Here is a 20,712-nt window from a genome sequence, read left to right as displayed (position 1 = left end):
GTCTCTCATGTACATGGTCAATTATAATTTAAATGATCTTATAAGAATTATGATATGATGATTAATCTATTCAATGTATCTTTAATTGTTTTACGATTTGATTTAATGAATGTAGATATACATGAATGAGTTAGTTGGTGTGGTGTGGTGTTGTGTGAATGTGGATGTATGACTTACTCCCCCAAGTGTTCTTTAATTGTTATTAGGATCCTATATTGTTTTAAATATTGCATAATAGCCCTTAGGTCAATTTCCTCCTAACTTCCTAGCCTATAAGCAAGGAAGATTCCTCCTCTTTTCCTTCTCAATTTTCCCACGGCAGTTTTCCTTCTTCTTACGGTAGTTCCTTTCATCCCTCGGCTTCCTCTCATCCCTCGGCAGCCTCACCTCGAAAATTCGATGAAAACTCATCAAACTTTCCCCTTCTTCTCTTGAAAACTTCACATCTAATTAATGGGATTGATTTCCCCATAAAATCCCCCAAACTATCAAGAGGATCGTGCCCTCAAAAGCCTTCAAGCCAAAGCTCCGAGAATCCTTCGCTTTACTCTTCCTCTTTGTCTTCGATTTTCTTCAAAGATGTAAGGACTTCGGTCTTTACTGAATTAATGATAAATTATAAGATGATGTTTATGTGTTTAATTGATTTATATGTTTAGGAATCGGATTTAGGGATCTAGGTCAAGAAATATAGATTTCAATGAACCCTAATTCGAATTTCAGATTCGTAGCCTCAGCTTCCAATGCATGTTTCATCAATGATTTATTTTATGGAAATCATGAAATTAATTGTGCATGTAGATGTTTCTGTTAGCTTCGATTTGATATATGGTATGCGTAAATCGGAATTATATTGATCAAGTTATGAACCGTTTTCCGAAACTGCACGATTTCTGAGTCATCTATGAATTATGTGATGAATTAAATTCTATCGTTGCCCGATTCATGCAATTCCAACTGGATATGATTACAGACTTATAAATCTGATTCGCAGCGAAATTTCATGGTCTTTGGTTGAAGGAATGATTTATTTGGTATTTTTTAAGTTGAATGCTCTGTTCTGAAATTCTGCTGGTGTTATTGTACTGAATTAATTATTAATCTCACGTGGATAGGTATTTTACTGAAATGTTTTAATATGGTATAATTAACATATATGTGAATGTTGTGCGAAAATTTCATAAGGTTTGTATGTACGGTTTAAGAGATATGAATTTTCATAATTGAAATACCAAAGCTGCCTGATTTTCTAAAATAGAGTACTATGAATGAAAAGAGTTGTTAGGGCGTTATTTAGAGGACATAGTTCTATATAAGGATATCTCTCATTTGATTTAGGACCGATAAGAGTATAGGTTCGTTCAAGTAATTTGAAGTTCATTATTAAGGTATAATTGTAACTCGTTTTGAAACCTTGATGTGATTAGATTGCAAAGCTGATACGATTTCTTTATAGTTCTTTGGAATGGAGTATGTGGATTTGAATTTCATGTATTATGTGTGTATGTGTTATTATGGTTATCGTTTGCTTATGATTATGTCTATATGTGCTACAATTATTGGGTCGTTGCATCCCCATGTTAATTCAACATTTTTGTTTACGTGAGTAAACCTTGTGAGTATACGATGCATTATTAACTTCTTCGACGTTCGTTTTAATTATGTCAATACAATGCAGTTAACTACTTGTAGTTTTGGACTTATCCTTTTAATTAACAGAGTTATATTTTGGACTTATCTTTTTAATTAACAGAGTTATGTGGACGGGGATGGGAAACAAGATGAAATTGTTGATCGGGGTTGAGGAGAATGTGATGTAGAGGAAGATAGATACTAAGGCCATGGCTTGTCGATATTGAAGGCAAATAGAGAAGAGTGGTGTTAGGAATGTGACCTGAAAATTGAGGGCATAAGAGATGGCAGTGACGCAGAAAAATACAAACGAGTTTATAGCTCAGAAGAGATTGTGTTTTCTATAAATAAGATAGTTATGTTTTGTAATTCATAACAAATTCTTAGCACTAGATACTACTAGCCAAATGATGCTCTGAAAGATTGGAAATGATATAATTTTTTTTATATATTTATGCCTTGTGATTTTGTTTTAATATAATTTATGCTTTGTGATTTTTTGTTGATTGTTAACAAAACAATTATGGTGCTATTGTGACGAGAAAAGTGACTGATATTTGTGACAACCAATATGACGGATTGCTTGTGACTGAAATTTGACGGAACATTTGTTACAGAAGCATGTGACGGACTATTTGTGATGATATTTATGACAGATGAATGACGGAACCTTGTGACAGATTAATGACATACAAAATTTTTTTATGACGGAATCCGTCACTAAATTTAGGGGAGTTCGATAAGGTATTTGTGACGGAATGTTCCGTCACCAAAGTGTGACGGATTGAAAAAAACTGTCACTATTTTAATTAGTGACGAGCCGTTTTCTCACGGACGAATTCCGTCACACCTCCGTCACCAAAGCTTGTTTGTGACGGATTTTCCTCAATTCAATGACAAAAATCTCCGTCACAAAAGCCCATTTTTTTGTAGCGATTAATATTCTGCAGGTTAACAGAATAAAGATTAGAGTGCTGCAACACGAGAAATTGAAATAATATCGCTGCATGCATGCATTTATTAACCGTACCCTACATATTTGTAGATTAATTAACCTACCTAACGCACTAATGTATATGGATTTGTTCGAGTAAACTGCAAAATGTACTCCTGTGTAATCTCCAAATAGCGAAAATTCTTCTGTGATAAATAAACTAGCAAAAACCTCCATGTGAAATTTAGTCAAAGGCAACAACCCCCTCCGGTTAACTTATGTGTGGCTCACTCGCGGGTTGCGCGACTGGTAGTTGATTTTTGGACGTGAAATGACGAAATTGACCCTTAAAATGTATTTATATGTATATATATTTTCTTTTTAATTTGATTGTTTAAAAATTAAAATATTGTTAAGAAAATAGTAAATAATTAAATTGAAAAAATATTAAAAATTTGTTAATCAAATTAAGTATATATTTTTTTAAATACATAATAATGAAATTTAAGTTTTCTTCTGATGTAAGGATAATTTAAAATATATACAAAAATCATGTGATATAAAAATAGAAATAAATTAAAGACCCCATTGTACCTTTATAATTAAGATATAACAAAAATAAAATAATTAAAATATTTAAAAAATATAAGAATTTATTAATTGCAAAATCCCGGGGTATTTGGGTCTTTTTATATGAAGTCAACCCTCAAATGAAAAATGGGCCGAATGTGCTATTTAAATAATTTTACAGGGGGGTTTTTGCTAGTTTATTTATCATATGGGGGTTTTCGCTATTTAGAGATTACACAAATGTAGTTTTTGCAGTTTACTCTTTGTTGGACCCTACACCCGGTGATAAACACCGGGTGTGTCTTCTGCGGCCACGTATCTCTTTTTTGTATTTTATAATATATTCTCCGCTAGGGTTTCCCTTTAGGGTTTTAGAAAAATAAAAAAAGGGACATGTGGCAGCAGAAGACCCACCCGGTGTTTATCACAGGGTATAGGGTCGAAGGAGCCAGTGTATATGTGTGTGTATATTATTATTATTATTATTATTATTATTATTATTATTATTATTATTATTATTATTATTATTATTATTATTATTATTATTATTATTTTCTTCATATAGATAATGTGGTTGGGACATTGCACAGTATCTACATAACTTGTGGGCTTGATACCGATTTCTTAAAACCTTTTGGGCTTTATTGAAAATGTGGCCCGAGCCCAATGAAGATTTCGCCTTGCATTTTTTATATTTTACAATTCAGGTTTTAAAACATTTGTGATTACTGTAAATGAACGAGCTGAGCAGACTCGTGAGCTCGATCAGCCGACTCAACATAATTTTGAGTTCGACTTTTCTTGCAAACTCAGGTTTAAACTTATTGTAAGTTTAAATTTCTTTTGTTTATTATATTTTTTTTTATAAATAAATATAAATAATAGGGTAAATTACAACCACTCCCCTGAGGTATGATTAAATTACAAAAAAACCCCTCCTGTTTGGGTAATTATAACCACCCATCAACTATAAATCTTCTCACACGTCCACGCTTGCGGTTTCAAATTTAGTGGAATCTTCGAGATTATATGGAATATTATCACTTTTGTACCCCTTTTATCCCATTCAAACTCCACATTTTGAAGCAAGATGATCATAATATGTGTTTCTTGGCTTGTATATATCTGATTGTGGTGCATCAGAAACTGTGTTTTTCACAAAACGAGTACAAACTAGAGCACATTCCACGAAATTTAGATGATTATGTTGAATTTGACACCATAAATGTGGAGATATAATTATTCAAACAAGATGATTTTTTCGTAAATTGATCATATCTCAAAGGGTGCCCTAAATAGTATATAGTAATATATATATATATATATATATATATATATATATATATATATATATATATATATATATATATATATATATATATATATATATATATATATATATATATATATATATATATATATATATATATATATATATATATATATATCTGCATCTCTGAGATAAGGTAGCAATTCAAAGCGTCGATTTTGCAACAACAAAGCACAATCATCGAAACACTAGATCTGACCCCAAAACCACTCAGTTTACAGTCAACACTCTCACCCAGTTCCCGAACCTCACTTAGATTTTTACCTATCTTGTGTTTTCCTCAAAGTGGATTTCACTTGCTCATCGAAGAACGAAGATCTGAAGAAACTAGCGAGACATTCGAATTGCATGTGTTTATCTCTCTCTCTCTCTCTCTCTCTCTCTCTCTCTCTCTCTCTCTCTCTCTCTCTCTCTCATAACGGTTTACAGAAACATTACAACCATCGTTATAGAAAAAATGCATCGTGATGGAATTAGACTAAGGGCCCGTTTGATAGGTTCTGAATCACCTCTGATTGGGCAACATGTCTGATTCGGTCAGATATCTTTTCATTAAGTGCATTTGGTAAAGACTTCTGAATCACAAAATTTTGCTCTTACCTATCCAGACGGAAATTTCCATCTGATTCATTAAGTGGTGCACTGAATTAATATTAGGCAAATTTGTCCTTATAAAAAAATTAAAATTCTAACTTTATCTCTGCAGTAACATACGTCATCCCTTTGAAGTTAATTAATTATTTGACCACAATCTTCTTCTTCAAAAATAAGTAAATAATAGTTAAATTTTGTGTTGTATTTTTTTATCTTCTTTTTATTTGTATTCTTAATATTTACGTAATAAATAAAGGACAACATAATAAAGTTGCATTATTTAAATATAATAAACTTTCAATTATCAAACAAATATTATTTGGTGTTTATATTTCAAATTTATTTATTATTTAAATACTTGAAACTTAATACACGTAAATGTGTTTAATGTCAACCAATATTACATACTTTGCTAATTAAGTTAATCAGGTTAATCAAGAAAAAGAATTACATTTATACAATTATTTGTTGCTCATATAACAAATATTTTAGTATTTCTCCAAGGCTATAATAGTAAAATAACCTTATTCAGACGTTACTAATATTCAACTATCAAATGAACTTAGTGGTTCAGCATTCAGTATTAAGACACAACTCTTAAACATTCAGATGTATATTCAGCATTCAGCATTCAGTACTTAATCCTATCAAACAAGCCCTAAGTGAATGAACTTGTTAAATGGCCCAAATCTGTTGAGTAGACCCGTAAAAAATCATCCTTAAATCTGCCTATAAATATCAACGGGCTTGTTGGGCTTGTTTTATATTCCGAAATTGTCTATAAGATTCGCCCAATAAATCAAGTGGGCCCACAAACAAGAGTTGTATGATAATAATTTAAATGAAATTATTTTTTTCTTTTTGATAAATTGAAATGAAATCATCAATAGAAAATATTTGTTGATAACGATACTATTTTATTTTTTTTGATAATTATTGAAAATTTTGATAATTATTGAAAATTTTAATTAGGAAATTAGTATAAAAAAGATATTAAAGATAAATAATTACATAGATGTTATTAGGATTTTTTAGGGTTGACCAAGCATTTTTTTTTATATATAAGATTTTGTAAATATTAATTTTGTCCAATCATGGACTATGGGCCGACGGCTTGACTATGGGCCGGTTCGAATCATGGACTGATCGCAATCGACCTATTACAACGGATCAATTAATTGTTAACCAAGAATTGACTAATTGTGCAATATGGTTTGTTAACACAGAGACGAACCTTCGAAGATCAAAACAACATTATTTATTTATTTTCTTCTTTTTAGTAATATTTTGTAAATATTAATTTTGTTCTCTATACTCTTTATGTGATCGAATCACGCACCGTTGTATAAACTGGCGGTGACATCGCTGGTCGAATCAATTAAATTGTAAATTTATATAATAAAAAGAATCGTTGGTTCAATCCCTCCTCGAAACAATTAGTTCCTTAAGCCAATTACAATTCATTATATTTCAGTTCCACGACCACGACCATATATAATTAAAGAAAAAAGTGAAAATTAAAATCAATTGTTACACAAGATTCCAAATCGACATATTTTGGTGTATTTGCATTAAAAGAAGGCAGGAAATAAATAACTTAACCTAAATCCTAATTTAATTCTAACAAATCCATAACTCTTTCATGTTTGCAACACAACATTAAAACGTTTGATAAGTAGTAACTTTAAGCACGAGTCAATTAAAAAAAAAAAAAAAAAAAAACACACATAATTAATTAATTAATTAATGTACTGTCTTGAAGATAGTCAAAAAGGCCGAATTTAATCGAATTAAAATATTCAAGACACATTATATATATATATATATAATATATTCTAGAAGCTCCAGTCGGAAATTAGGGAAAATCTCTCTCTCCCCTATTTTTCCCCTTCTCCGATATTTGTCATCGTTTATTCCAATACGTTTTTGCTCGCACGCACGCAGTAACCCTTGTTCTCCAGTTTCCCCTCAATTTCATCGATCGAAAAAGAAAAAAAAATGTCCGAACCCCAGCCCAAAGACCCGGTTCCCCAAGCTGAAGACCCGACGGCGAGCCCCACCGGGCAACCCGCTGCTGACCCGACGTCGCCCGACCCGCTTTTGGACTCGGGCGCCTTCATCGATCCCGACCGGAACAACTCCGGGGCGGAGTCCCCGGAGAACCAGCAGGACGAAGACAACGCAGAGAATGTGAACTTCGAACCGGGCGTGGTTATTGCGGCGGAGCCAATTTCGATGCTCCGACCCGGTGAGAGCTCGGTGGAGACGACGGCGCGGGCGGTGAGGAGGAGAGATCCGGATGAGATGCTGAAGAGGCCGAGCTGGTTGCCGGATGACTGGAAAATTGACCTTAGGGTCCGCTCTTCTGGAGCCACCGCTGGGCTCATTGATCGAGTAGGTTTTGTTTTCTCTCTCTCTCTCTCACACACCGTTTTATTTTTTGTTAGGGTTATGATTCATGCGTTTGTTTTAAGCTGTTTCTTCTGTGGATTTTTTTTTTGTTTTTTGGGTTGCATGTGGTGGATTTTGTGTTTATTGCTTGATTTTGTGTATCAATGTTGGTTATGGCATGAACGAATTTAAGAAAGTTTTGATTTTTTCTTTGCGTCTGGTCGAGTCGGGCTACGAGACTGGTACTGCGACGAACTGATAATCGGGAGATTAATGTATATGATTGATCCCTGAGTTATTGGTTTTTTCACAGTATCGATCTGGTGGGCGTGGCTTCTTGATGTGCGTCGTTGAACACTAGGGTTAGACTTGCTGGGGTGGCGCCCGATTAGAAGCTTTCGGTTTTCAACTTTGTGCGTAGGTGTAGGAGATGTGTGAAATATATGAGGTCAAGTGTTAAAGGAGTTCGATCATAAAGACGGATTTTTTTCACCTTGACCTTGACGGTTTTGTGTAGGTATTGATTTTGACAGGTGGCATACTGTGGCACGAGTAACGTGCGCATGATTCGTGTCGCTAAATTTGTCAAGTTTTGATTGGATACAACTTTACCGGAAAAGACACAGATCCCCGATTAGAATGTACTTTATAAACAACCAAGAGGACTTTTTGGACTTTTCACCAGCCGCACCCGACAATGACCGAGATCATGGTTAATAACTCCACGAAAATTTAGTCTTGAAACGAAACCTGACGTCGATTAGTCAAACTCAGTTCAGGTTATAAATTGACGTACACTAAAGAATATTGAACCCTAGCCTTTTGAGATAGTAAATAGTTCAACCTTTGAGTAGTTTCCTTATGCTTTCTATAGATCCAACTGATTGGTCGATGCCTTGGTAAAAAAAAAATCATATTTCTCAATATTTTATGAAACGATGAAATTGCTGCTTCTTTTTTTTTTTTTTCTCCTCTTTCTTCTTTGGACTGTACTCTGATTTGCTAGTGTTAAGAATTCTCGTGATCATTGTTGAAATGATTGGCATCGTATAATTATTTAATATATTTCCTGAGACATGCCCACACATGCTTGTATCGGTTTTTATTTAGTTATGATTCTGCATGTTCATATGTATGCCGTCATTAGGGTTGCAGCATTTTAGTATTCTGGAGACTCGTGGCCTTTTTGCTTTATGGTGTAATGTGCTTAAAGGGAAGTATGTAAACGTGTATGGATTTGTATGCCATGTTTCTAATGGAGAAACTCGAGATTCGTTCTCGATTGTGTTGAGCGTAAAAAAAGGCCAGTAGTTGGTAAATCAATGAGTAGTAGAGTAGGTGAATTTGTTGTCTTGGGAATCTTCGGTTTTTCTTTTTCTTTTTTTCTTTTTTGTGATTTATCATTTCATTTTCGTGGTTGACGCGTGGGGTTTTGAACAAGGATAACTCAGATGAAAGCACGTGTTTTTATTCTATAGGTATATGCCCCTACTGTGGTTGCCTATTGTGTAAGTATAATTACACAATTTAAACATTCCGATTGGGTATTTTTCATCAATTGATCTTGTTTTTCAATTTACTTTATATTCCAAAGTTACCATCCTCAACATATCGTAAATTGCTATGTTGTTCTTTGGAAACTGATAACATTAGTAATTCCATTACTATTTAACAGTTTTAAACCGTTCCTTTCAAACTTCTTATTTTGGTAACTTAGTTATTAAAATTCTTTCCCGAGTTTTTCACTTCCGAAACGAGTGTTTGTTTTGCATTTGAAATTTTTTCTCTTCCGACGAAAAACCAAAATCTTCAAAATATTTTTAGACAAGATTCGAGTAATACAGTAAAAAATGCCTTCACTAATATACAAACAAATATTAAATCTCTTCACTAAGCTATCCATCTCTAGTGCTATCAATTTATCGTTGAAAACTTTCTAGCATTGTTTGATTTTCGGAGTTTACGTGATGTGATGTGCATCGTCGAGTGCTTTATTCCTTAGGTAAGATTCCCTAAGAATAAAGTCTTCATTTTCGAAAAGGTATAGGGTTGGAATGCACGTAAAATAAGTTTATGAATGTGTGTTACTAATAAATATCATGACTTGGTCATCCTATTTACTCTTTCAAAGCTGATAAATGCTTTCGTAAATTGAATTTGAAGTTTCATCAGTAACCGATATTAAATATAATTCGATGTTTGCTTCACTCTTAGTATATGGCTAAACATGTGAACCATGCAGTACTACGTTGAACCGTCGGGAAACCGCAAGTTCCGTTCAAAGAACGAGGTGGTTCACTATCTGGAAACTGGAAGTAAACTGAAGAGGAAGTCAACTCCCGAAACAGATGCCGAGGTAGATTAATTAAATTATTCAGTTTAATATATTTATTTTTATTTTTATTCTCCATAGCTGATTGTGATTACTATTATGTGCAGGTTTCCGAGACTCCACCGACCGCCCCGAAGGAGAAATCGAGTGGGAAACGCAAGAAATCGAAGCCGTTGAATTCGGATAACATACCATCGCCGCACCCTCTGAACAGCTTCAAGGCCGATACTGTGCAAGAGATATGAAGGGTTTGTTTTGATGGTATGGTATGGTAAGGGGACTTAGGTTTTGGTGATGAAATGGAAATACTTACCATTTTAGTACTTTGTCCTAAAATAGAGCTTTTATATATAGGATTCTATTTTCCTTGTGCTATACTCTTTTGTTTAATTTGTCACCTCTCTTCAGACAGATTAGACTGCTCTCTCTCTCTCTCCTCTCTCTATTTCTTTTTTTTTGGGGATATTTTATAGTTAAATATTGAATTTTTCTGTTCTGGGAATTCTTTCTGAATGCAGTTCTGGAATTATTCAAAATTTTCAATTAAGCCCTCGTAGAGTTCCTTATTATTAGACATGACCCTTGTAATCCAGGCTTATTACAGGCAAGACTACTTGTCTACACCATGGTCATGTCTACTTGTTATATTTACCTACCTTTGCTATTTTATGCATTTGAATTTTACATTGAAGTTAAATAGCTTTGTAAAATATATATTTCGTACATCGAAGAATTTTCACGTGGTAAAACAACCTTCGAGTTTAAAGATACAATCCAATCGATCAATAGTTTTCCTCATTAACAATTCTCACTAGCTGTGAAAACTGAAATGAAAGTTTCGGTTTTTCTCGACTTCGGTTTTCTTTTGGAACAATATTTTTATTTGGAATTCTGAAAATTCCGATTTTTATTTGTGAGAATAATTAGAAAAGTTGCGTTTTTTATTCCCAAAAAAGTGCATTTTATGAAATGAAAAAAGGACGGTTAACGTTTTAAGAGAAATTGGTTGCTATCTGCAAACTTAAAAAAAAAAAAAAAAAAAAAAAAAAACAAGAAAAAGAAGAAAAGCAAAAACGTTTTGTACTCTTTGCGCTTTTTACTGTAAAAATAAAAAAATCTACAGTTATAAGAATTCATATTTTAAAAGGTTTTGACAAAAAAAAGCGCAAAAAGAAAATGAAAAAGAAAAAAGAAAAGGAGAAATGTATACGAATATGAATATCTATCATGGTTGATGACAGAGAGACAGAGAGAGAGAGAGAGAGTAGAGAGAGAGAGGCGAAGAAACAACTGCCGGAATCAGCCAATATGGTCTCTCCTGCCATTACTGACTTCAACTGAAAATGTTAAATTGAGCCCTAATCTGAATCAGTAAATATTAAATTTAGGGATTTCCTTCCTTGCTGCTTTTTTCACTTTCAGTTTTTTTTCTCACCTTACAGAAAAAAACACTCGGCACCATTTTGCTTACATCAACCAAAAGCACTCATATTGTTATACCCTGCTAACAAACAAAAACTTCGATACTTCCAGAACCTATTTCCATTTATTTATTCATTTATTATTATTTTGTATTCGCCGCTTCATTCTGATGCTGTTCTTCTCGAAGTTGAGCTCTGATCTGTAAGGCCCTAATTTTATCCCCATTTCCTTTTTTATTGTTCTATTTTATGTGTCAGTAAAATTGTAAGCAATTGAAATTGAACAATGTTTTTAGCATGTTCCTTTTTTTTCATCTCAGCATCGAATTTTGGGTGTTTTTTATTTGATTTTTGTTTTTCCTGTTCATTGATACCATTTTTCCTGCTTGATGATTTTGAGTTCAAAATGTGAGTATACTTGGGCAAGCTTTCTTTTTTCTTTTTTATTTTTTAGTATTAATTTTTTTTTTTTCATGAATGCGAGTAAATTAAGTTGAAATTGGTGGAAATGAATTGCTAAAAAAAAAATTGTTTAGGGTTTCAATTGATTTTGGTGGATTTTGTGTATGCAATTTTTGTTTATGATGGATGCATGTAGTATTTATGATGTTGAGTATGTCTGTGACCTTAAATTATTTTTGTTGTCTGAGTTCTGATCTGTGTACTTGGTGCCGTTTCTCGATGTTTTTCGCCAGGTTTTTGGGAGAGTAGATACGAACCTAGGAATCATGTCGAAGCCACTGCTGCTCGTGTTTTTTGTGATGATATTGGTTATCGTGGCTCAAATCGAATGGCGACAGCAATTCGTAGGTGAGATGGATCCAACCACTGCGGATTCTAATCCGCAGGTTGCGAAAAGGGTGGAGCTTATCAAAGAGAAGGTAATTAATTGTAGCTTCCCTCGATTCAATTACCATATATGTAATTCATTTATTCGGAAAATTTGTCATCAATTGCGTCAGTGTATTTGTCGTTGCACGGAAATATCTTACGTGCTCTTTCTTCATTGGCTGGGTTATGCAAAGGGGGAAAAATTGGTCATGAATTGCGTTAATATATTTGTCGTCGCACGAAATGGTCACATGTATTCTTTCGTCATTGGTTGGTGTGCAAAAGGGTAGTGCGTTGAGTCGTTAGAAGTTATATTTTTGTCGTTAGTAGACTTAATTCAGTCGGAACAGTGGCGAAGCGGCCGTCGTTTTATCTTTGAGGGGGGCAAATACACTACTCGAGAAAATGACAAATCTTTATATAAAAATTATAAAAAAAAACTAGTTTTTTTTTTCAAAAACGGTGGGGGGCCGTGGCCCCCTCTTGCCTTATGCTGCGCTATCGCTACTGATTTCGAACCATTTTGACGAAGAGTTGGGTTAAAAGGTTACGTTTGGAATATTTCATTTTATGCTTCATCGTAGAGTTGGTATATTGTCTGTGTTTCATTACATTGTGGTGCGTGGAAACTTAAGGCGGACAGTCTTGAAATGTGCATAATCAGATTAGAATTCAGATTTGTTCGTTTCTTCGAATTATGTGTGATCAGATTAAAATGTAGCAAAGATATTCAGTAGAAGCAATTCTTCCTCCATTTGCTCCGTTTATTGCATTTTCGACACTAATCTAACATGCACGGAACCTCTGCATGCAGACCCTAATGTATTATTACAACCTTCTTTCACAACCTTCTATAGAAAATCGAAATCTTTCCCCAAAAAACCCTAAAATCTTGATTTCTCGAGCAAACATCATATCATGAATCTTGTATATATATATATATATGCCCGATTTTTTTAATCGATACTATCGTCTTGTGCAGGTTATCTTATCGCAGGAGAAGAACATCAACAAACTGAACGAGCTGGTAAAGGGTCTCAAAGAACAACTGAAGAAATGCAAGTGCAGCAACGAAACGTTGATATTACCCCCAAGCTCGCCTGCAGAAAATGTTACCGATGTTGATGAAGATCAAACTCTGGACTGAATGGCGAAATCGAAGCTCTTATCTTCGCTTATGAAATAATTATACTTCGTCGCCCCTTTATGCTATAAGCTAGAATGCTTGTTAAACAAATTCTACTGTTGTATGGTAAATCGTAATTATATAGCCTCGTTTGTAAAGTTCTTGCAGCTCTATTTTGTGTCAATCGATGTCGTTTCCATATCTTGCCACCAACTAACATAACAACACACCACGCCCTCATGGATTAAAGGTGGGAAACTTCTGCATAATCTCCCGAGCATCTTCCCAAGTAGCCTTAGCTTCCGGAAGGTGTGCCCGATTGCGCAAGCATCTGGCCCACAAACTGCATTAAATCGTGTGATTTTTTTTATTTCGTCTAGGTATATTAAACTTTAAATATGATAATAAACTTTTTTTTTTCTTAGCATCGACAAGATAGAAAGTGTTTGACGCTACACCATATGATTCAGTGATTATATACACGCATGCGCAAGTTTATTCGGTACACCTATATGTTTGGTTGCAGGTTTTTTTGGTTAATAAAAATAAATAGTAGTTCGAGTAGATGAGATATTTATGGATTGAGGAATGCTTCTATTTCTATAGACATAAGAAAAAAAAAAGTAGGGCCAAAATTTGCATAGACATTTTTTCTTTGCATGTATAGATCTAAAGTAAATGATCCTATTTTGATTTAATTAATGCTTTCTTGGCGGTAGTTGATGTGATTATGTCTTTTGATTTTTTTTTCTCTTACTAGTGTGTGTTTTGTGTGTGGTTCTTTCTTAAAAAAGAAAATGAATTACTGATTTTAGTTCTAATAGTCAACACAAGAGTCAAGATATCAACTTTGTTACGGATCGTAAATTACGGCCATCTTTTGAGGTAAGATTAAATTATGAAGAAAAAAATTCTCTTGTTTGAATAATTACAATTACTTTCTACTTTCTTCAACTTTGAATTTTCTTACATGTCCATTTTTGCGGTGCTAAATTTAGTGGAATCTTCTAGATAATATGAAATATTCTCCAGTTTGTACTTGTTTTATACCATTCGAGCTCTACATTTTAAAACAAGATGTGTCTCTTGGATTCTAAATATCATATTGTAGTGCTGCATTTTCACGCAAAATGAGTACAAACTAGAAAACATTTCACAAAATCTAGAAGATTCTGTTGAATTTTACCCTATAAGGATAGACGTGTAATAAGATTCATAATTGAGGGGTGATTGTAATTAGTTAAACAAGAGAGGGATTTTAGTAATTTAACCTGATCTCAACCCTTTGGCCGTAATTTACTATAATATTAATATTAATGAGAGAAGGTGAAGAGGGTGTCCCATCTGTTTTTACATGCATAGTTAACTACCAGTCTGCTCTGTATTTAAGGATTTTTTTTTTAATTTTTTTTTTCCATTATTTATTATTTCTTTAATGAGACAAATAAATGTTGGTTGGCTATAAATTATAATATCTCACCTGTTTACTTCGTACCATTACTTTTAACACTATTAATCTTTTTTTTTAATAGCTAATTAATTACTCCATCTGTCCCATATTATATGTCTTTTTAGAGAGTTTTTTTTTTTTCCCAAATTATTTGTCATTTTAGATTTTCAATGCATCATTAATTGCACTATTTTCAATTTTACCCTTTATCACTCCTAATTAGTTAGTAGTAAAATAATTAATGTCAAGGATATATTAGTATTTTCCTATACTTTTCACTATAATTTATACACATTTATTGATTTTCTTAATATGTGTGCAACAACCCAAAACGTCATTTAAATTGGGACGGAGGGAATATGTTGCAGCCATTTTTAATTTGTTCTCTATTCTTTGAGTTCTTAGTTCATGAACTAGAGAAAATTTAATCTATTAATGAAAAAGTGGTTGGAATTTTGATAGATGTAGCTACAATTTGGCCCCATAAAGTAGTTGCAATAGATGTTTTTTTCCATTTTTTTTCCCTATGGGGTTTGTAAAAATTACGAAATAAATTGGAAAAATTAGTTACGAACAACGAGCGTTCATTAAATGAACTATGAGAATCATATAGATGAATTCAAAATAAACGATGATCAGGAACGTATAATATCGAATCAACACTAAGAGATGCATAGATTAAAAATACTTGTCTACACCGAGTGTACATCTCGTATTAAACGACAATAATCATATATAATAATTAGTTACACACAAGATACATAATATTTAAAAAAAATAAAATAATTATATATATATATATATATATATATATATATATATATATATATATATATATATATATATATATAGATATATATATATTTCACCTAGAATGTGAAGCAATGAATGAAGAAGCCATTTAGCAAATTGTTAGTTGCAAATATTTACTCCTTAAAAATAAATTTCATTCTGCCAGCAAACTTCTTGTGATCTTTTCCCCTACTACAATTAATACAATTCAATTCAATTCAATTTATTAATTTTGTAACATTAACTCAAAAAACCTAATAGATTCAACAATCTGGGGTCCAGTTGTATCTATAATAATCAATTCCGAAAATTAAATAGAGGGGCTCTGTCTTTTTATTTCTCCAATATCTCTCCTCTTTATATATCAAAAAACGAAATCAACACCACAAAAAAAAAAAAATCAGTCACCAAGTTTTTGCATGAAATTTCATTCTCTCCTTCAAGGTAATAAATAATATAATATAATATAATATATGTTTCAGTAACTGTTACATTGATTTTTTTTTTAAATTTTTTTTATTAATGATAATATTTTGTTGAATATATAATATATAAATAATTAGAGAGAGAAAATGAAGTGTGAGAGCCAAGTCCCAGAGCTTGAGTTGAAACTGAAGCTATCTCCACCAACTGATCACAGGACGAAGAATGTGGAGGTATCGCCAAGAAGCTCGTGCGTGTCACGTGAGGAAAGCCCGGAAGGAGGGCCCGGCCCGGATGGGAGGAGTTGTAGTAGTACGATGATGCTGGTGGGTTGTCCGAGGTGTCTAATGTATGTGATGCTGTTTGAGGATGAACCCAAGTGCCCTAAATGCAAGAGCACTGTTCTTCTTGATTTTATGCTGCATGATAGATTCAACAAATGAATTTTCCATTAATTAGCTTCCTTGTTTTTTTTCTCTCTCTCTTCTCTTTCATAATTTTTTCTTGGGTGGAAGTGTTTTGTTGTTGAAGACTGGTTTTTTGGGTATTTTCTTTTATAAAATCAATTTAAAAAAAAAGGACCCTTGGAATGCTTAGATAATTTTATATCATTTGCCAAATTGGTTTTTTTTAATTAAAATTTGTCAATTAGGGATTCGAAGCATTGATCTCTTTTCGAATCAGATGTGGGAGAGACTATAATAACATTTAGGCTTCGTTTGGTTGGCAAGATAAGCCATGATTAACTAAATAGTTGGACACTATTATTACAAGGCTGGAAATCAAAATCAAACCCGACTACTCGATACTTAATTTAGGATCGTTTGAGCTTGGTTTTGTTACAAAAATTATAATCGGAGCTTTGAACACATGTTTTAGTTTGATAAGCTACAAAGCTTCGCTCGAGCTCCGGTTTGTGTTCAGCTTGATAAAAGTTGGTTCTAATTCTATTTGATTGCTTATCAAATCAGACTAAAACATAATACTAAAAACTCGATAAAAATTCAAACAAATTTGCACAACCATGAGTACAATTCGACTTGATTAGTTTACACCTCTATAAACTAAGCCAACGGCGGCGATTAACCGAGTCATTACGCGTAATAATTGTCGCCATTATAGGCCAAATAACTTAAATCAATGAACTTGTGCTGCCAAATATATATATGCAGGTGAATTGAATAATTAGAAATTTGGTCAGCCATAAATGAGTTCAATTAATGCAGCAACAAACCCATAGATATAGTGTATATATCTATAAGTATTACTAGTAGTACAATTTAATAGGGTGTTAAATTAAGTTCATGGAAGTTGTTGGTATGCAAGTGACTGCCATCATACTCAAATATTTAATGTAAACACCAACACTATACAATATATGAAATTAATGATTTTGTCTATTATCCAACAACTCAGGTGATTCAATGTAAGCAAATGCAACACAAATAGAGGGGGTGGGGGGGTTGAATGAAAATTAATAAAAATATGTTTTAAGGAATTATTAAATTGCCCAAAAAAAAAAATGATGTAAATAGAGGAGAATAAAATTCTCAAAAGATACCATCCGAGTGGATTTATTCATCTCAAGGCAAACAAATGCAATGTCTGAACACAGCTTGTAATTACAGTACAAATTCAAAATAAAAAATAAAATAGCAGTTTTCGGCGAATAAGTCGAACAAATACTGCACAAACAAACTGCTTTTAAAAAACAAGGACTGTCCGGAACAAAGCGCACCTTGAATAGAAACACGAATATCAGGACAAGTCATCATATCACATAATCATTTTCTAGAGTTCAATGGCCAATCTCAAACACGAAAAAAGAAAAGCTTGACAGGGACTCGGAAACCAACATAAAATGGTAAATACGTACGCTTTCCACCATCATCATCATGCAGCAACTTGACTAAATAAGCTCTTGCGGATCTGCAATTAAATACAAATTATGTAAGGACATTGGTTATGGTACATGACTCTATCAGCAATCGTGTAATAAATTAACAAGTGCAAGATATAATACATAGACTACTATAAGTATGTAACAAGATCGGTGTATACTATGAGATATGCCAGAAAAATACACATTTAATTTTTAGGGTAAATTACACCCACACCCGCTAAAATAACTTTAACGTCTCTGTGGTATCGGTAATTACAATCACCCCTGAAACATTGTTAGAAACTCTAACGGGATAATGCATTGGATAAGTTATTCCGTTAGGATTCTAACGGACTATTAATTTCAGGAAGTGGCGGAGACAACATAGAGCTAGGGGGTGATTTAAGAAATGTTCGGGGAGCCATGTCACTCCATGCATGCTAACAATTAAAAAACGAGAATGCTAGAAATTAGGTCAAGTCATCGTCTACATTTTGCGACCTCCAATATATAGATATTATCAAACATTGCCACAAGAAATAAGCTAAATGTTTAAGGGAATAAAGTTGGAGTACCTCTGGTAGTTTTTTACGGAACACAACATCCAGTCTAGCATCAAGGCTGTTCTCGAACACAATCTTCCCATCTCGAGAAGCCAGCACCACACCTCCAGAGCTAAAAATCGAAGACAAGGAAACAGAATTACATCAGGAGCTGTTAACTTTTCGGAAACAAACCAGTCGGTTCTAAAGCACAAGTATTCCAAGAGAAGAGAGGGAGAGAGAGAGAAAGAACATGAGAAAAAAACACCATCATAGGGGGCTCCTAATTATCGAAGTTTCTAATTATCAAAGTATATTTAAGCGCAGTAATTTTTTACCAGAAAGAGGCATGAACATCTTCATGGGAAGGAGCAGGTGGAAGGTGGATATGATCAACTATGATTTCAGGAGAATGAACTTTTGCCTTACTGGCATACTCTTCCTTTGCTGAGTGCAAGACAGACTCCACAACATGGAAGTCCGCTTTACGACAGCGCAGTAACACAGACGGCTCTTTCAGCCTCAGCAAACTCTGAAATGCAAAAAACACACTTTTTGAGAAGTTGATGATAGATGGCAAGAAGTTGATGCCTTCAGTTGTTATGTTCAGTATAACTGACATTTCTTAACATAGCCTAAATTATAAGACAACTTATTATGTTTCGCTACCTGATACCATCATAAATATGAAGATTCAAAACATGTAGAACTATATATAACTAGATCGTGAACTACACTTTTTTTTCATCCTGGTAAAATATTATTGAAACTAAATTGCATTAGGCATCGAGAACATTGCGAATCTTTCCTCCTATCCAAAGTCACAGCTGTCGAGAAATTTGTAACATTTGCTCAATTTTGTAAAATATGAATCTATTGCAGGCTGAAGACCTAATAGCTATCAAAATTTAAGAGATCTGTAAAGATTTTACAAAGGAGCCACGTATATATATAATCAAAATGGTTTTTTTTTTTTCCGTGGAACTTAATTTGTCTGCACAATCTACTAAAGATTTGGATTCCCACATTTTGCATCTAGAATAATTAAATAATATTAAGGACTCAATTTGCACAACCTGAACAATAAGTTCCTTCACGAGACGCTCATAGTTATGGTGGTGGTGGCTAATATCCAAAAGCTCCTTTGCTGCTGCCTCCTTCATGGAATTGACCAAATCGTCCTGCGCTTGCAGAACCTTGATCCGAGAAGCATTCAGTTGCATCGAGTACTCACTGCAAAACCCCAATTGCAGAGAAATATATCAGAAAATCTAGGGATTCATGTCGTCTTGGTTTTACTAAGATTTCAATAATGCCGAAGCATGATTCCGTGAGGCCTGAATTCTAATACAGAAATGGAATATCAAGTCGATTTTACGAGCAAGTGAAAACTTCAAAAAATCGAGTCAACTACCACAAGCAGGAGGAGAATTGGACTCTGATGGATCCAATTGACATTCGTACTCCAAACGATCGAAACAATTTCAATCTAGAAATTAACTGAATTTATGAATCAATTTACTTCAAAACTTTTACTAAGATTTCAATAACACTAGAACATGAATCCACAAGGCCTGAATTCTAATACAGAAATGGAATATCAATTCGATTTTACGAGCAAATGGAAACTTAAAAAAATCGAGTCAACTACCACAAGCAGGAGGAGAACCGGACTCTGATGGATCCGATTGACAATCGTACTCCAAACGAAGAAATTCGAAACAGTTTTAATCTAGAAATCAACTGAAATTACGAATCAATTTACTTCCGAAACGAATGAAAACTTACATTTTCTTTCGGACTTGAACTTGTTTCTCCTTGCGCTCATACTCTAGTCTGATCTTCTTCTTCTCGGCCTCGACTAACTGCAACTTCTCGATGTTGAATTCCTGCAGAAAAAAAAACAACGAGATTCAACTTACAAAATCACTAGAACTTGATAAAATAAACGCGACGGTCAAATTTTAGAGAGAGAGAGAGAGAGAGAGAGAGAGAGAGAGAGAGAGAGAGAGAAACATACTTCCTCGGCGGAGACAGAGATCTCGTTGGCCTTCTCCTCGGCTTCTTGGCGGATGAAGCGGACCATCTGCTGGATCTGCTTAGATACATCGGCATCGTTCATTTTCGGGTGCGGATCCGGGTTGCCGATTCGGGTTGGATATTTTTTCTTCGTCTGCTGGATTGATTAATGAACAGAGGTAGATAGATAGATGCAGATGAGAGAGAGTGATGCCCGTTAATTGGAAGATGACAGGTATGCAATTTCTCAATTATTATTGTATAATAATGTGAATATGTGATGCACGACTTTCTTTTTCTTTTTAATTTATTACTCTTTTGCCCCCGGTATTTTGTCTAATTACCAATTATACCCAGAATAAATAAAATTTGATACTTCTTGTCCTTGATAGTTTCTGTCTTTCTGACATGGACGCGGGATGCCGATTTAGAATATCTAGCTA

At 33.6% G+C, this 20,712-nt stretch overlaps 3 protein-coding genes, 1 long non-coding RNA gene and 1 other non-coding gene across 5 annotated transcripts; 4 read left to right on the top strand and 1 right to left on the bottom strand.

Moving 5' to 3' along the window:
* Positions 1–217: 217 nt before the first annotated feature.
* LOC105958851 (uncharacterized) lies at positions 218–2,081 on the top strand. Its single transcript, XR_001172903.2, has 2 exons — positions 218–581; positions 1,754–2,081. It is a non-coding gene; the product is annotated as an uncharacterized LOC105958851 (long non-coding RNA).
* A 4,816-nt stretch (positions 2,082–6,897) lies between these two features.
* On the top strand, positions 6,898–10,330 carry LOC105959045 (methyl-CpG-binding domain-containing protein 6). Its single transcript, XM_012983065.2, has 3 exons — positions 6,898–7,454; positions 9,694–9,807; positions 9,891–10,330. The coding sequence occupies exons 1-3, from the start codon at positions 7,059–7,061 to the stop codon at positions 10,026–10,028; spliced, it is 648 nt and encodes a 215-aa protein (XP_012838519.2). The 5' UTR covers positions 6,898–7,058; the 3' UTR covers positions 10,029–10,330.
* A 620-nt stretch (positions 10,331–10,950) lies between these two features.
* On the top strand, positions 10,951–13,319 carry LOC105958850 (uncharacterized). Its single transcript, XM_012982852.2, has 3 exons — positions 10,951–11,406; positions 11,900–12,085; positions 13,018–13,319. Exons 2-3 carry the CDS (start codon positions 11,933–11,935, stop codon positions 13,180–13,182), a joined length of 318 nt encoding a protein of 105 aa, XP_012838306.2. The 5' UTR covers positions 10,951–11,406; positions 11,900–11,932; the 3' UTR covers positions 13,183–13,319.
* Positions 13,320–15,518: 2,199 nt separating this feature from the next.
* On the top strand, positions 15,519–16,427 carry LOC105958694 (uncharacterized). The gene is made up of 2 exons (XR_016029758.1): positions 15,519–15,847; positions 15,967–16,427. It is a non-coding gene; the product is annotated as an uncharacterized LOC105958694 (transcript).
* Positions 16,428–17,373: 946 nt separating this feature from the next.
* On the bottom strand, positions 17,374–20,648 carry LOC105959044 (V-type proton ATPase subunit E). Its single transcript, XM_012983064.2, has 6 exons — positions 20,271–20,648; positions 20,039–20,139; positions 19,327–19,483; positions 18,589–18,782; positions 18,284–18,383; positions 17,374–17,755 (listed from the first exon to the last, which is right to left on the bottom strand). The coding sequence occupies exons 1-6, from the start codon at positions 20,370–20,372 to the stop codon at positions 17,720–17,722; spliced, it is 690 nt and encodes a 229-aa protein (XP_012838518.2). The 5' UTR covers positions 20,373–20,648; the 3' UTR covers positions 17,374–17,719.
* Positions 20,649–20,712: the final 64 nt, after the last annotated feature.

This window comes from Erythranthe guttata, chromosome 14, assembly GCF_056151865.1.
Source record: "Erythranthe guttata isolate IM_541 chromosome 14, IM_541, whole genome shotgun sequence".
In the NCBI taxonomy this organism is placed as follows: Eukaryota; Viridiplantae; Streptophyta; class Magnoliopsida; order Lamiales; family Phrymaceae; genus Erythranthe; species Erythranthe guttata.
This window is presented reverse-complemented; position numbering and strand designations above follow the sequence as displayed.

Bases quoted from the DNA above. Each gene is read 5' to 3' on its own strand.
- LOC105959044 (XM_012983064.2), bottom strand. From the start codon at position 20,372: ATGAACGATGCCGATGTATCTAAGCAGATCCAGCAGATGGTCCGCTTC. The intron at 19,484-20,038 runs GTAAGTTTTCAT...GGGGTTTTGCAG, and splicing joins GTTCAAGTCCGAAAGAAAAT to TGAGTACTCGATGCAACTGA. The intron at 18,384-18,588 runs GTAAAAAATTAC...TTCGATTTTTAG, and splicing joins GATGTTCATGCCTCTTTCTG to CTCTGGAGGTGTGGTGCTGG.
- LOC105958850 (XM_012982852.2), top strand. From the start codon at position 11,933: ATGTCGAAGCCACTGCTGCTCGTGTTTTTTGTGATGATATTGGTTATC. The intron at 12,086-13,017 runs GTAATTAATTGT...CGTCTTGTGCAG, and splicing joins TGGAGCTTATCAAAGAGAAG to GTTATCTTATCGCAGGAGAA.
- LOC105959045 (XM_012983065.2), top strand. From the start codon at position 7,059: ATGTCCGAACCCCAGCCCAAAGACCCGGTTCCCCAAGCTGAAGACCCG. The intron at 7,455-9,693 runs GTAGGTTTTGTT...TGAACCATGCAG, and splicing joins CCGCTGGGCTCATTGATCGA to TACTACGTTGAACCGTCGGG. The intron at 9,808-9,890 runs GTAGATTAATTA...TATTATGTGCAG, and splicing joins CTCCCGAAACAGATGCCGAG to GTTTCCGAGACTCCACCGAC.